This window comes from Podarcis raffonei, chromosome 5, assembly GCF_027172205.1.
Source record: "Podarcis raffonei isolate rPodRaf1 chromosome 5, rPodRaf1.pri, whole genome shotgun sequence".
Taxonomy (NCBI): domain Eukaryota; kingdom Metazoa; phylum Chordata; class Lepidosauria; order Squamata; family Lacertidae; genus Podarcis; species Podarcis raffonei.
Window position 1 is genome coordinate 58,972,407 of NC_070606.1, and position 16,833 is coordinate 58,989,239.

General features: G+C 41.6%; 1 protein-coding gene and 1 long non-coding RNA gene across 2 annotated transcripts in view; one reads left to right on the forward strand and one right to left on the reverse strand.

Moving 5' to 3' along the window:
- The window catches only part of FBXW4 (F-box and WD repeat domain containing 4), a 78,758-nt gene extending 71,162 nt beyond the window's left edge, over positions 1 to 7,596 (reverse strand). The window contains exon 1 of the mRNA XM_053389433.1: positions 7,239 to 7,596. Within this exon, the coding sequence (XP_053245408.1) occupies positions 7,239 to 7,462 (224 nt within the window). The 5' untranslated portion in view covers positions 7,463 to 7,596. The remainder of the gene's footprint in view (positions 1 to 7,238) is intronic.
- Positions 7,264 to 9,813, forward strand: LOC128414326 (uncharacterized). The gene is made up of 2 exons (XR_008330642.1): positions 7,264 to 7,372; positions 9,455 to 9,813. It is a non-coding gene; the product is annotated as an uncharacterized LOC128414326 (long non-coding RNA).
- The last annotated feature ends 7,020 nt before the right edge of the window (positions 9,814 to 16,833 follow it).

Sequence of the window (16,833 nt, forward strand, 5' to 3'; positions counted from 1 at the left end):
GAAGATATTATCACCTTATTGACCCTACATATTTATCTCTTACTTTAGTCACCCGCTTACAACACTAGTCAACTTATTCAGCACCAAGAGTCGCCTTAGGCATATACCACATCAAAAAGCTATTTTAACTACATCTTCTTTCTCCTTTCTTTGGCAATCACTCATAGCCAAGTAAGATTGTCTTCCATGGATATGGTCTTAACAGTGTGTCCATAAGTGACTGTGGGGGCCAATTTTGGATCCACATGGCCTTCAAAAATAGGGACATAGGTTTCCGGTTGGAAGTTGATCATGGTGAGGATTGGCCAAACGTGCCTTCCTCTTAGCATGTTTCTTATTTTTGTAGTGAGTTCATGCTTCTTCAAAGACTATGACGCATTTGGTAGAGGCTATTCTTCAACTGGAGCGCTTGCAGGCCAATGTTTCCAATCATCTGGGCTTATACTGCTTTTTTTTTAGATTTGCCTTGAGAGAGTCTTTAAACCTCTTTTGTTGTCCACCGGCATTTCGCTTTCCACTCTTATAGATATAATGCAATAGTATATAATCTATTAGCCCCTTGAGTAATCTGACATAGGCCTAAAACGGTTCGTAAAGTATGGTGAGGAGTCAAATTATTTTTATTTGTCTCCTTATTTCCATGCCAAACATCTCATAACACCATCACATTTGAAACATATCTTCACAAAAATTATTTTAATTTAATCTTTAATAAATCCTATTTTATTGATGTTATATAACCTTGGTATGATCAAAATTCTTGTAAAAATCCATGGATGACACAAAAATGCATTTGAGCTATATGTAGCCTGGAAACTATATGTCATAGCTCTTTCAGTTTGGAAGCAAGTCCTATCAAAATGAGACAATTTATTTCCAAACAAGGATGCTCAGGTGCAGGGTGTTTGCTTAAAAAACAAAACACTATGTTCCACCACTCAGCTACAGCTCACCCCAGGTATATTTTTATTTCTGAATAGGCAAGTTTAAAAGGGAGTGCTAAGGCCAAGAGTAAGATGACAAGAAGGTGTACGATGAATAAAACAGAGTCCAAGTTAACTACCACATTGCTGGTCATAAAACCGCAACGGCAAAGAATGCTCTGGCGTTCAGGGAAGGGGGCTCATCATTTCTGACAACACCAGGAAGCACTTTAGAGATGTTGCTTTACAAGATCTGAAGGGAACTTTCTTACAGACATTTGGTTACTGAAGGCCAGCATACAATTGTTTCAAATTATGCACTCAGTCACCACGTGCACATACTGTAATACAAGACCTCTCTTCCTGCTGCAATGTACATTTGGGCAAACTATATTAAAATCAAATGGCCCTTTCCTGCTCCTGCAGGTGATTGATCACAACCTCTTTCTCCCTGCCACCGCCTTTAAAGAAATGCTAAACTCAGTTTTTATCATCACACAGAAACTGTTAAACAAAACCTTTTGCAAACTTCTGAAGACCACAGTAAATACAGTTGTGAACCTTGGCTTCCTAGCTCCCATGTGCTCTGAATCAAGTACTACAAATTCCATACTTAATAGTAAGTTTAAATACTCATGTGGACATTTAGATATGTTTTTTTACCCTGTTTGTTAGAACACTGCACAATCCACCATAGATCATGTTAGAGACAAATACCTTAATCAATCTACCCCACCTGCAATACACAGCTGTGCACAGTACAGAAGCTCATTCCATGCTGGTCTCCTAGGAATTCAAAGGATAAAAAGAGAGAGCAGAAGCCACAATGTAGGCTCACATAGAGGGCAAATGGCATTCTACAATTATTAGATGGGGCACCTCCAGTACAATAGGAAAGCATTACTAGTCGTGCACAAGGCTGGAAACCTGAGGCATCCAACTCTTGATGACTGTACCAAAGTGTTCTGAGATTATTTTCATCCATGTGCAGGAATAGCCAGCAAGGATACTCTGCCAATGTCTCCCTCTCCTAGGCTTCTGGAAACAAAATAAAACTTATAATGTAATACTCAAACTGTAATTTCCATTTTAAAAACTGACAAAAAAATGTCAACGTAGAGAAACCTGACCAGAACGCCATCAAACCCTTGGCTAAGTGAGACGATAACCTCCAAGACCAGCACACTGCTTATTTGTTTGTTTGCATGCTGTCATTCCACCAAACAGGGCTCAAGGTGGCTAGCTAACAGTAAAAAACAAGTAAAATATAAAATAACAAAACATTAGCACACATAGGTAAAGCATCTGTAAAACGAACAAACAAAACTGGCTGTTGAGCAAACTGCAACATTTACACTGGCAAAATTAGTGAGCTTATAGATGCTAGTTCATTTCTGGGCCCAATTGAAGGTGCTTACATTACTTCTAAAGACCTAAATGACTAGAGCCCCAAACATCTGAAAGACCATCTCCTTTCCTACAGAACTCCCTCAGCTGTTGTGTAGGAACCCTCTTCATAGTTCTGCCACACTCAGACACTGGTGGGGGTACAGAATGGGAGAAGGCATTCTCTGTGGCAGCTCCTAAGCACAGAGGTGCACCTGACACCTTCACTATATAGTTTTTGCCATACAGTGGTACCCCAGGTTAAGTATTTAATTCGTTCCGGAGGTCCGTTCTTAACCTGAAACTGTTCTTAACCTGAAGCATCACTTTAGCTAATGGGGCCTCCTGCTGCTGCCGCGCCGCCAGAGCACAATTTCTGTTCTCAACCTGAAGCAAAGTTCTTAACCCGAGGTAATATTTCTGGGTTGTGGAGTCTGTACCCTGAAGCGTATGTAACCTGAAGCATACGTAACTCGAGTTACCACTGTATACAGAAAACACAACTCTTTACCATTACTTTTGACACATGACATATATACACACATATTAGGACCCACCTTATGCTTCTGAATCAAAATTGTTTCAACTGATTTTAATATTGTCTTTTTATATTGTTGTTGCCCACCCTGTGACCTTATGGTGAAGGGAAGGTAAGAAATCCAGTAAATAATAATAGAGGCCAAAGGTATATTTGAATAAATATGTAATTGCTTACATGTCAGAATAAGTATGTAATTGCCTGCCAGCTGAAATTCAGCAGAGAAGGGGCTCCCATGGATCTTTTCTGGAAAGAAGTTGGCCCAGTAGCAGCCATCTCTCAGCTTCCTGTCAAATGCAGCCTAAAGCTGGTTTGAAATGGATCTAGATAATTCACCTCATCCAAGAACACCTGGAGCTGAGGTGCCACTACATATCAAGAACCTCTTCCAAGAATATAGAATATTAGAGATTAGCTGGAAATAATCCCATATGGTTGGATTTGGAGAGGTGTTAGCTCAACAGTCCAAAACTAATGTTGAAAGCAATATTAAAACAAACAAACAAACCCTGAATTTTGCCAATAGAAACCTGTAGCTGTGACTCTGACTACCACAACTTATTTTCAAAACTTGTTCCTTTCTGAAGTCCTTAAACAAGACAAATATAAACCTTCATAATTTTACCTAAAAGTAACACACAACTGCCAACCCCTAGTCACCATCTTGCACCTGCACACAAAATCTGAAAAATTCAAAGTTGTTGTCTGCTTCACCGTAACTGTGGTCCCACCTTATCCCACCCATAGCTCCATCTGCCCCATGATATGCATCTGCTATGAGGCAGGAAAGTGGTTAAAGGTAGTGTTCGCTGGCAGGAGTATCAAACCCAAGTCCAAGGACTCATGTACGCCGTACAGTGTATTACTGTACATGTCTTCTACTGCAAGCTAAGAAGCACATAACCAGTTCACTGTCTGACCACAGGCAAAAAACAACAACCCAGTACTACTATCACACAATGTGCTCAAATCTAGGAAGCCTTATAATACCCAGGGATAAGAAGCAAAATAAAGGAAGAGGCCAATTCTAAACATTTTCCCACCACTCTTCACACAGTCACAACACTCATAATGCTATTGAGGTATTTTAAGAGTCCACTATACAACAGGAAAATGCAATCAAAAAAAGCCTTTAAGAAAAGCTAGTGAACATTTAAAGTTACCTCGAGAGGTTTATATATGCTTTCATTTGTACACTTTCCTCAGTTGACTGAAATTTCAGATTACTGTTCAGCCTTTCACTTTAGAAATAAGAGTAGAGGCCCTACCAACTACTGCACCTGTTATGCTGTATACCTGACCCCCTCCTGAATCCAGTGTAGAGCTTATAGTTAATGAAAAAATACAAAAATTCATTTCCTCAGAAGGAAGGACAATATAGCACAGCAAGCAGATCCCAGGTGCTGAAAGATACAACAATCCTACAGCCCTCACCCCTGCCGATTTCAATGTAACTATCGCCCAAGACACTAGTGCAAAGGGAATTTCCTTTACTACCTCCCACAACCCCAGGTCTTGATGTGTCTCCTTGGTTTTCCATTCAGGAACATTTTTAAACAGATTAGCGTAACAGGGGATTTTTTGGAAAGAGCATTAAGTTCTAAAGCTATCTTTAAACTGTTCAGGGCCATCCAACTAATGTTAGTCGGGCCCAGTAGAATCTGTTTCAATTTTAATAATTATTTCAGGGTTCTTGGCTCATGATTAACTGAAGATTTTGTGTTTTTAATTCAAATACATCAGTTTTTTTTAACACTTCAGGTTCTGCCCCTATGAACCTTATAAGATACACTCAAATGAAAGATTGGATTTATTAAAAATAAATCCAAGATTTATCTAAGAAAAACACCAAAACAAATTAATGAAAATCATCCAGAGAGGAGTTCATCTGGTGAAAAAGTGAGATCATCTGGAGCAGGCTTCCTCAACCTCAGCCCTCCAGGTGTTTTGAGACTACAATTCCCATCATTCCTGACCACTGGTCCTGCTAGCTAGGGATCATGGGAGTTGCAGGCCAAAAACATCTGGAGGGCCGAGGTTGAGGAAGTCTGATATGGAGGAATGGTGTTCATTGTCTCCCATGTTACAGAGGCCCAATTGGTCTCAGCTAGAGTTGGGCATTTCATGTCATCTGTCCAATGCTGTGGAAAATTCTTCCAGCAATGATTTGGCAAGTATTCTCACTTTAAGGCATCTCTTGAAGACTCTTGTACTGACAGGCCTTGCAGCTGTTTATTTCTTTTTTTTACTAAGTCACCTGAATGATTATCTGTATCTTTAATATTAAGTGAGAATATTAAATTGTGTCTTATAGTGTATACCACCTTGATATATTTTATGATACGCCAGTACAGAAATACTTATTATAAATAAATAAAATACCAGATAAGTTGTTAAATACCAAAAGAGCTTATATAGTTTTAATATGGTTAAGAAATCAAAGAAAAACAACTTTCTCTCCGCTTAACTACTATTAAGGGATATGTCAACACCAGCATTCACCAGTTACCACTAATCCTTTAACCAGGATACAAAGCTGTGTGTTTGTCCTGTGTGTGCATGTACATGGGAGAGTGTGCATGTGTGGGAGTCTGAGATGACCATTCTCACTTTAGGTCACATCCACCACTGGCATTAGTCCCCAAAGAGTTGGCCAAAGGTGAACGATACCCTCAAACCAGAACATGCAGACCAGCTGTTGCCTGATCAACATGGACTGTCAACAGCTCTTCAGTGTCTCAAGAAGGAGTCTCTCTCCAACCTACTACTTCAGATGTAGCTAGAGATGCCAGCGATTGAACTAGGGGTCTGCATATAAGAAATGTATGGCGCTAATAGCTCCTCCCCATATTCCTTCACAAAATACCATTGATTCAATTGTCACTACTAGTAAACTGGGTTTTATTAAATATATAGCATAGCATCTACATGATGAACATTTCAGCTGGACAGTTACCAGCTGAAATGTAAACTATTTAGATGCAATGCTGCATCTGTTGCATCCAGCTACATCATGGGGCAATTTATGCCACACATTTTTTCAGAAAACAAAGAAGGCAGGGAAGTAGTGAAATTTTCCTCACCACATGTTGATGATATTGGCAGTTTGTTTCCCACACAATTACAAATGCAATGATCCATGCGCATGAAAGTGCAACATTATACACTTCCCAGTTTGTGCACTTCAGAAGCAAACCCGGAGGACAGGGTAAAGGAAGATAAAGCAAATCAGGAACACAGTAATTTCTGTGCTGATGTACATTAAGTGCATTGTTTTAACATTGTAATTTTGCATTAACTCCATCCCTTAAGTAGAGTTTGAGTAGAACTTAATCATACTAATCAGTAATTAAGCATAGGTCAGAAAAGAACCAATCTAATTCAGCTGTGATTCCAGCCTTGCTACACTTGAGGGGCACAGAGTATCCCGAGTAATCACAGCAGGCCCACAACTACTACCATGGCAACAGGAATACACAACGCCTTTAATCGACCTTTAAATTTCCTGCATATTAAACTGAAAGGTCCATGCTGACAAAGAAGTAAACTCGCTTTTCTTCCACTTTCTGTATCAGGTTATAAATTATTAAGAAATGCCCTATCTGAGACTCAAGGCAGTTTGGGATGTCACATGGAAATGCAACTAGACCCAAGGGCTATTAGGCATCCCTGGGTCTCAAAGTGTTGCCTTCTGTTCAGAACCAGGGCTGTACAACCCAACAGACAACGCAACCGAGTTCAAAGAGAGTCTGAAGTCAATGGGACTTACTGCCGGGTGTGTAAGGGTTGGGGCTGCAAGAAGGAAGCCCCCCCCCCTTATTCTGGAAGCATATATAATCATACAATTGTAGAGTTTGAAGGGACAAGCCCACATCTACATCTTTTTGAGTGTTGCCTAAAGCGTGCCTCCAATGTTAAATTGTAGTGAAAACAGGCGCGGTGTCTGCTATCCAAAACTTGGCATCCGCTGTCACAGTAATAGATCTCCTAAAAGCCTGGGTCCCTTGCAAGATTGGATGGCACAGATCAGTGGGTCCAGGACACAACATACAGTGTCTAATAAGGTACCTAAGGACAGTGTGTCCCGGGACAACAAAACTAAGCACAGTTCGGCCCCTGAACTGACTCTGTATCCCAGGCTGCTTCGCGCCTATTACTAGCCCCGAACCAGATCTCCGCCCCTCCGCCAGGCCATCCGGACTCCTCCGCGGGAATCCGCGGCGGTCGTCCTATCTCCCTCCCTCCTACGCCGGGCCCTGGCGCTTCAGGAACCCCCCACCTCCCCTGACAGAGCGGGCGTGGCCTTGGTTACAAGGGCGCCCCTTAGCAACCAGCTAGGCCGCGAAGCCCCGTGTTTTCCCAGCCGGCTTTTCCCCAGCCCAGGCGCTTACAGGTCGGCGCCGTGCGCGCTGAAGCCTGCGTTGAGGCAGGAACGGGCGAGTCGCCTCCACAGCGCATCCCGGCAGGTGAAGCGGCAAAGGCGGCGGCAGGTCTGGCCCAGGCGGCCCAAGGCCCGCGCGTCCAGGTACGAGCAGATGAGCAGCAGCAGCTCCTCCGGCAGCGCCCACAGCGGGCAGCGGCTCTCCGCCTGCGGGGGGCTGCCCGGCCTCCCCATGGAGCAGAGGCCTCGCCGGCCCGGGCCCGGCAGCGACAGACTCGGAAACGGAGCCGCCGCCGCCGCCGCTGGGCCCGGGTAGGCCGCCGCTAGTCGGGGGCGGCGGTTCCTCCCCGCCTGGTCGGTCAGTCACATGGGTACGTCCCGCCCTCGGGAGACCGGCCCTCGGTAGTGCGTTCATTGGATCCGCGATGGTTTCAGGGTGAGAAAAGGGGGAAAGAAACAGAGGGACTCCCTTTTGGCACGGCGGGGACACGTTTCTCTCAGGAAACATATCGTCATGTTACGATCCGCAAACTTCTCAAATTCTGGAATAGTACAGTTGCAGGCAAAACCCACGTCTGCAGCCCAAACGCCAATAAAAGAGGCGTGTGCTAGGGAAACGTGCCAGTTCCCTTTCCATTGGTTGTAGGCAAGTCTGTTTTAGACACACAAGCACGTTCTGCAATAGGGGGATAATAACATACTGACATATTTCACAGGATTATAATGATTAAAACTGAGGCGGTGTATGCGCTTTGAACATGCCAGAAATTCTATATAAGCTAAGCTTTTTTTATCTCTGTGGTGCAATCCTGTGCTTGTTTACTTCCCATTGAAGTACCGGTAAGTGTTCAAGCATGTATGACTGCAACCTGTGTCTTATAAATTCCTTACAGGATCAGTTCCCCCAAGAGAAGATGTGCATTGCCCAGGCTGTTGTTTCAGAATCAAGAAAATTCTGAACATGCCGAAATAGGACGTGGTTTGTGTCATAGTAAATTAAAGCCTGTGGTAGAATTTACACCTATTTTATGGTTGGAGGTGCTGGTTATGTACACATTCACTGCTTAAAACGCCAGGAGGTTGTCTTCTCCCCCATCCCCCCCCCCAGCGTTTCAAGTTGCCTTAAGTTGCTGTACAGACCAGAGCGGGGGGCAGGAATATCTTCATCCAGTCCCCATGACTTGCTTAGCTTCCACCAGCCAAACTCCAACTCACTGAAGATGTGATTTGTAAGCACAGTTTGTTAACTAGCTTTCTGCTGAAATATAGACACACAAGCTAAGTACAGTAGTGCAATGATACAATAAAGTATGTACCTTGATTTTGATACAAATGTGTCTTCAGAGCCTTTCGGGCCATTCCTGTAAGATCTCAGAATATGTAGATATTGACACCTGCTTGTCCAGCATGCAGACTCCACTTGAGCCTTTGTACTCACATACCGGAGGATGCAGGGAATAACTAATGCAAATAATTAATATCCAGCAAATTGGACATGTTGCAAAGTTCCTTGTGACTAAACATACATTGTTCCCTCTGCACTATCTCTGTCAATATGGACCAAGGCATTCTCGGGGCAAGTTTTATTCTCTGTGCAACTTATTACCAAGTACAACCATTTCCTTTTGTGGGAGGAAAAAAAGATACATTCAAAAATACTGTCAGGGAAGCTAAGTCTGTTTCTGGTCCTTGGCAGTCACAAGAATTCAGATAACAGGAGTGCTCTATAAAACCTCAGTGCCTAGGACTTGCCGATCGTAAGGTCGGCGGTTCGAATCCCCAGGCCGGGGTGAGCTCCCGTCTTTCGGTCCCAGCTCCTACCCACCTAGCAGTTCGAAAGCACCCTTAAGTGCAAGTAGATAAATAGGGACCACTTACTAGCGAGAAGGTAAACGGCGTTTCCGTGTGCTGCGCTGGCTCGCCAGAGCAGCTTCGTCATGCTGGCCACGTGACCCGGAAGTTTCTCCGGACAGCGCTGGCCCCCGGCCTCTTAAGTGAGATGGGCACACAACCCTAGAGTCGGACACGACTGGCCCGTACGGGCAGGGGTACCTTTACCTTTTAATATTAATCTAAATGCCTGATACAAATGACATCTTTTTTATTTTTTATTTTTTTATTTTTTTATTTATTGTTGGATTATTTTGATTGTTGTTAGCCGCCCTGAGCCCAGCTTCGGCTGGGGAGGGCGGGATATAAATAAAATTTATTATTATTATTATTCAGAGTCAGTGGAGCTAAATATTGGCAAAGCTACTTTCTTCATACTGTTTCCTTGAAATGGATCTATTACATGCTACACCATTTCTAGCTGAAAAACAAAACATTCTTCATCTGTCAGATGATCATCAAAGATGCACAAGATGTTCAGAATGTGAGAAGAAAAGGTTGGGGTACAGTCTTTGTTACAGTTTTTGAATGGAATAAAATAGCTGGTGCTAAACCATATGCTGCAACGTTTCCAGTAGTATATGGCAATGGCTGTATTAAATATCCTTTTGGACCTGATGATGATTGTAGACTTCAATGCAATACAACTTGCAGACAATGTTTCTTCAATAAAGCAGAGTTGAAAACAAACTTAAGACAGACAAGTGTGGTTTTCAGTCTTCACATCAAGTAGAGCAACTAGTTAAGTAACATACCATTTGATTCAACGCTTTCCATAGTTGCACTGTCTCCTAGGACCAAGGACCAAGTTAAACCTCTTCTTTCACCTCTGAATTTGAAATAAATTGTTATATTTATAATAAATTCTGGAAAAGTGTGATATGAAAGAATAAGAGTTATTAAAGATTACATCAAATTGAGCTAAGAAAACTGGAGGATGCCATCAGCATAAAATCATAGAATTGTAGAGTTGGAAGGGATCCCAAGGGCCATCTAGTCCAGCCCCCTGCAATGCAGGAATTGCAACACATGAAAAATGGCCATCCAGCCTCTGCTTAAAAACCTCCAAGGAAGGAGAGTTCTCCACCACTCGTGGGAGTCTGTTCCACTGTCCAATAACTTTTACTATCAAAAAGTTCTTCCTGATGTTTAGTTTGAATCTCCTTTCTTGTAACTTGAATCCATTGAATTTGGTCCTAGGTCATTAATGAACACTCAGCTAACTTGGATATGTATATGGAAGCAGAGTAATTAAAGATTCAAATACCAGGTGGAGATACATTTGCATGAGAAGTAATTTACCACTCCAGTTATTATAAGATCTTCACAGGTAAGAACATCAACAAACCTGTTCTTTAGCAGCCACCAATTCCAAAAGTGTGAGAGAGAATTTCTTGAGATCACTGAGAGGAAAGTGGTGAGAAATGCCATTATCTTCTTGTAAATTCCTGCACAACCTACAGTAAACCAATTTGGCATATAAGCAGTATATAAATTAATAATAATACAATAGCTGTATGATACTCATGGAGTAAATTAACAGTCACCTGTCCGAGAAAGCTTTGTATACAAAGTTAAGCATATAAAGTTAAGCATATAATAGCAGAAAAGATGTTAGGCATGTCCAAGGAAATGTAAATCTGTTCAGCTGATGTAAATCTTGTAGCCATGAGGAGGGAGATACTCAAGTTGTTTTATATAATTTGTTGGACATACTAATTTTATTAGTCTATAACAATACTCAGAAACAAATTGGTTCATACACATTGATTTAACAGTTTCATCAACATAAGGAAAATCATTGCCAAAATTGGAATTTAAGCTTTAACATACCTTGCCTTCCATGCACTATTATGGTTACTGATGTCACAAGCTGCATCTAAGGAATCTGGAAACATGCTTTCTGCAGTCTGGCGCTCTGCCTCTTCCCTGCAATTTTGCTTCCTCATTTCCTAAAGAGAGTTTCTGGAGTTGTGGCAATGTGTCTCGATGCATTGTCTCACTGCCTCACCCTCAAACCAACCCCCTATCATCTGTCCTTCTCTGAATATAATAATCTATCTGGTTTGATGGCTTTCATTACATTGCAAGGAGATTTGTGGTCATAACAAGCCCCACTGTGGAAGGGTAATGCGTTTTCATATATTTCACACTGCTAAGATTGGTGCTTAAAGGAAAGCATAGAAACTGACAGCAAATATGAGAATACAGAATTTGCAGCAGACCAGCTTTTTCTTAGTGTGTAGCTGCTTGTCTTTCTCAATTCAGATTAGGGTAAGAAGCAAATCCTCCATTTGTGTGATTCCATTTGTGTTCCAGTGAGGTAGATAGCCTCAACCTCTGATACTTGGATGTGGGAGATATTCCTTTTTGTCATCTCTTCCATGCAAAATATAATGCTTGTACTGTGTTAATATGAGCATACATAGATTACGGTTCCCAGAAATAAGTTTCTCCACATTTATGAGCACACTGTATGCAAAAGGCTCACACAGCAGCTTTTTTTATTATGTTTTGCATCACATGTAATGTACATGTGTGTAGTGCTGTACACAAAGTGGTTCACAAAGCTTCTAATATAACCAAAAGGCAACAGCCGTAAGAACTACCTGTTCATTACCTGACTGCTGTTTTTATTTGCACTCCCTTTTTTCAAAGGCTTCCTCTTTATGCTGTTGGAGCTTTGTACCTTTTCAGCAAAAGACACAGGTCATGCGGATGAGATTTTTCTGTTTTGTTTTTCTTTCTAGCTAACACTTTTGTGTATTTCTGAAATTCAAGACACCTCTGATACTAGCAAGGTACTTATCTGTAACGCCATCACTTTGAGGGATTAAAGCCAGTTACTTGTTACACACTTAGATCAAGAGTTATCTGAGTAGAGAGGCTGTCCTGTTAGGGTTGGGGAAATCTGGTTTTGATCTTGAGTTGTTTTGATTTTCTCTGAGAGCAAAACCATGTTATTTTAACTCCTGAATAAGGTGGGCTACCTGGCTGTGTCTCTTTCTCTCTTCTTTGGCAGAAAGGATTAGAAACTTCCACAGAATCAGCTCTCTATTAAAGCAGAGTGCTCTCCATTGAGTGGCAAGGAATGGAATTGTTTTCAGATTATATGTGTGTGTCTCTCTCTCTCTTTCCCACATCAAAGACTTTGATGGAAGTTGTTCACGCTATTGTCAGGAATGCAGGCATCGGCACAAAGGTGATTAGCAAAATTGCTTTTCTACAAGAGAAGCACAAAAAATTATCAAGGGATTAAGGGGGATAAAAAAGTTTTCATTGAATTCGGGGTGCAGTCTTCTCCAAATCATGGTTCATGGGTTTTACTTCACAAAGGTAGCCCATGACAAATCAGAGCAAATAGGTCTTCTGCATATATGTATTTATTAGAAAGAAGTATTTGTTTCTACTAAAAAAAAGTTTGTTGGTTCTTATCCTCCAAGGTGTCCACCAACTATTCATTTATTTATTAGATCAGAAATAGGCCTCTTACTAACTTGTGATGTGTGTAATTAATTAAATAATGAGATACTATAGAGCTGTGACCATTCAGTGAAAAACACAATTTGTAATCTAAAATATTTTTATAACAACAGAATTTAGAACAATAAAATATACTACCATTATCTCTTTCCCTTACACAAACAGTTCATCCAAAATATGGTATAGCTCCACTCATCCTGATATTTGACATCTCCCAGTTATTCAGATACTTTCCCCAGCTACGTCCATATAGCAGTGGGCAACGGATATTCAGTTCACCCCTCTTAGAAGAGGTGTATGATAAAGCTTAAAGATGTAGGCTTGATTGGACAATGGCCTCATGTGTCTTGCCTCCCAATATACTCTGAATAGTACCCGAAATAAGCATATGAGCAAAAACATATGAGTGACTTTGGCTTCTGTCCACAAATCAGTTTAGGCAGAGTACTAAACAGGCTAATTTAAGTTATCTAAGCTGCCTGGCATTATTCAATTGGTTTAAGTTCAAGTACTCCAGTTTAATCTGTTTGTAGATCAGGTTTCTTAATTAGCACACAAACCTTAATTCATCCCATTTAATCGATTTTTATTTTATTGCCTCTGTTTACTAAAATGTTCTTAAGTATCTCTTCACAAAGAGATCATTTTAACTTTAATACAAACGATGTCATCTCTCTCCCTGCCTCAGGCTATATCAGGCTGTCACTCACCAGCCAGCTGTGGAATTCTGAAAGATTCCATTTAAAATGCTTTACAATTCCAAATGCACAATTTCTAATGCCACAGTGTGACTGCCACACAGATTGAGAAACGCCCCAACCCTTCAGGCTTCAAAGGCCGGACATCCTTGATCTCCACAAGGAATGTGTTTGAATCCTGGGTCTTTTTAGTGGGCTCTTACAAAGATATTTATTTTAGGAGAGGGTTTTTCCCCCCTTTCACACTTGAAGCCTGACCTTGCTTTTTTAAAAATCAATAGCAAAACTCCCATGTTCTCCTTTGGTAGCAGAATTGGGGCCCATTTCAGTGAAACATTCTTTAGGGGTGGGGGGGTTCGGGGGGGTTGGTTGGTGTTTTTTTTTAGTGGGTTGCCGAAAGCTTTTGTCATGAACAATTAGAGCTTCACAGAAAGAGTGCTTGAGCCTACCTCTTATTTATTGCAAAGGCAAGAGTCAAAGAAACAGCCCGTAGACTGTGGTCTCCCACCCCCCTTCAAGAGCTACAGCCCTTTCACTGCTTCTCATGTGGGTTACTTTTGTTGGGTGCTTCTCCTTCAGATACAGAATTATAAGCAACTGTCTTGTTCGTTGCAGGACTGATCTATAACTGCCTATGTTAAGAAACAGGAATTGATTAAGTGCTTGCATTTTCTGTACTTTCCCAGGAAAGAATGGCTCTGTGACTGTGTGTTTTCCAATATCACCTTTGCTGATCAAGGTGTTTGTCACCTGCCTGCCTTCTTCTTTTCCTTTCCATTAATTATATTTAGAAGGTTAGGATGGGAGTCAGAAGTGTTTATAATAATGCAGTTCTCTGCATGTCATCTCAGAAGGAATCCAGTACACACCACTTGTAAAATATATATGAATGTACATCCTTCTTTATAGTACCTTTTTACTTTAATAGTTTAAGAGTAAACTTTCACACCCACACCAAGAATAATGTTTTGTAAAATATTTACTTTTTAAAGTTGAGTTTTAGAGAGTGGCTTACAAGATTAGAACCAACACAACTAAGACTGCAGTCCTATACACGTTCATGGTAAAAGGGTGGGTATGAAGTAAGGTATGCTCCATTGAACTCAGTGAGACTTAACTTCTGGATAGACATGTATACGTTTGTGCTTTAAATCATAAAGAAAGAAAATTTGGAAAAAATAGGTAGGATCTATGCTTTATAAGCAGTAGACTACTGGGATACACATAAGCAATATTTTTAATTTAAAAATCTATACTTGTTGGGTGGCATGATACTTGAGCATACTTTAGGCTACCTTTGATAATACAAAGTGGGATATACTTTATTGAAGCCATAACAACACATCTAAACGGGTTGTGAAAGGATGCCAGGTGGTGATAAAGGGAGCCATGATACTTTCATAAAACATTTATTAAAATAAAAACAATCTCTTGCTGGACATTGTATTGTTGGGTAATGTTGGTGGGGTCAGTATTTCTACTTGAGGAGCAGCCGAATACCTCTTGGTCCCTCGTGGAGTCTACTTTGAATTAGCCTTGATTTTTAACATTTGTTCAAGCCAGCCTCTGATTTTTCAGGTTGCAGGCACAAAGAGTTGATGGTACAATCCTCAATAAATGTATGCAGCTTTTGTACAGCCATGCTGTATAATGCATCACATCTCCCATGGAAGATGCTATTTTTATGTTTGTTTGTTTAGATCCGAAAAGAACCCCCATCCCTAAATGAAGAATGTTTTCCTTGGGGATTGTGAGTACTGTAAACATTCCTGATGGCTTTAACGTCTGCTGTCCAGTGTATGGGTGGGCAGTTCACACAATTTTTGAACACGCACGTGTGTGCAGCATGTCAGATTATAAATTCTGGAAGAGGTTGACTAAACTCACTTGCCCATCCCAGCCTCAGCTACCTTAAATCTCTGTACTGGAAGAGAAACATAAAAAGGTGGCTTCTCCATTGACTTCTCCATTCAGCTCTCTTTTTCTAATGTCACAAGTAAACATAGCCTGTCTTTTTCCTGAAACACTTCAACATGGCTGAATTCTTACACTGAGTCCAACATTGGTCAGATACCAGATCTGCCACTGACTGGAACTGAGGCCTATGCTTGCTGGTGTTCATGATGGCAGAGAATGGTTTGCAATATATTTGAATGCCATCTAAGTAAAGTTATGGCAGAATGGAAACTGAGCACCACCTGTTCCACAATCAGGTGGCCTTTGGTAGTTATCACAATGTGTGTGGAGCATGCTGTCAATAATCAATGGCCTTCATTGCATCTGATTACCGGTAAATTCCATTTGCCAATGTTGCCAGAAAGCTTCCCATTCAAGACAGACAGACAGATATAGTTATATTTGAAATTTCTAACCTGCCTTTCTAAAAGAGAGGAAATTATAAAATATAATACAATAGCTACGACTGTTACATTCTTACTTTTTCAAAGGTAAGTAGCAGGGCTGGCTCTAGACCAGGGCTAGTCAACCTTTTTATACCTCCCATCCACTAATGCATCTTTCTTGATGATAAAATTTCCTTACCTTCCACCAGTGCTCGATGGAAGGAGGATTCAGCTTGTGCCGTAGAACCCCCTACCGCCCACCTAGAATCCTGAAACGCTCACTAGTGGCTGGTAGGGACCAGGTTGACAACCCCTGCTCTAGACCATGAGACAAAATGAGGCATTTGCCTCAGGCAGCAGATGCTAGAGCAGGGGTAGGCAACCTAAGGCTTGGGGGCTGGATGTGGCCCAATCGCCTTCTCAATCTGGCCCACGGACGGTCCAGGAATCAGCGTGTTTTTACATGAGTAGAATGTGTGCTTTTGTTTAAAATGCATCTCTGGGTTATTTGTGGGGCACAGGAATTCGTTCATTTTCCCCACAAAAATATAGTCCGGCCCACCACATGGCCTGAGGGACGGTGGACCAGCCCACAGCTGAAAAAGGTTGCTGACCCCTGTGCAAGAGGGAAGTAGTGGGGGCTTCTACTGTTCCTTCTGAACCTCCAGCTGCTTCCAACTAGTGGAAGACAGGACTGTGTGTGTCACCCACTTCACCTTGCACCCTCTAAGCTGCCTTCCAAGTGCAGTGGAGGGCACTCACATTGCTAGTTTTTAGGTAAGATTGAACTTCCAGTCTTTTCAGCTTTTGTATAGAGAATTGGAGCACATGGTCTTCTCTGCCTCAGGCAGCAAAATGTCTTGGGTTGGCCTTGAGCAGCAGTAGCAACAACAATGTGGGATAGACAAAAAACCTAAAGAAACTTCAGAAACAGAAATGCACACAGTGAATGAGCAGTCTGATGGACTGGAGAAGACTCAATTAATGACAGTTGTGAAAACCTAAGGCTTGGAGGAACACAAAGAAAGACGAGATGGTTAACTTGATCAGAGCACCACCAGAGTGGTTAAGGAGGACAAGGACAGAGAAGAGACCTTTGGATTTGATAGCAAGGTCATCTAAAATTTTAGCAATGACAATTTCAGTGGCATATAGGGGATGGAAGCCAGATCACTGGCAGGGGGTTGAGACA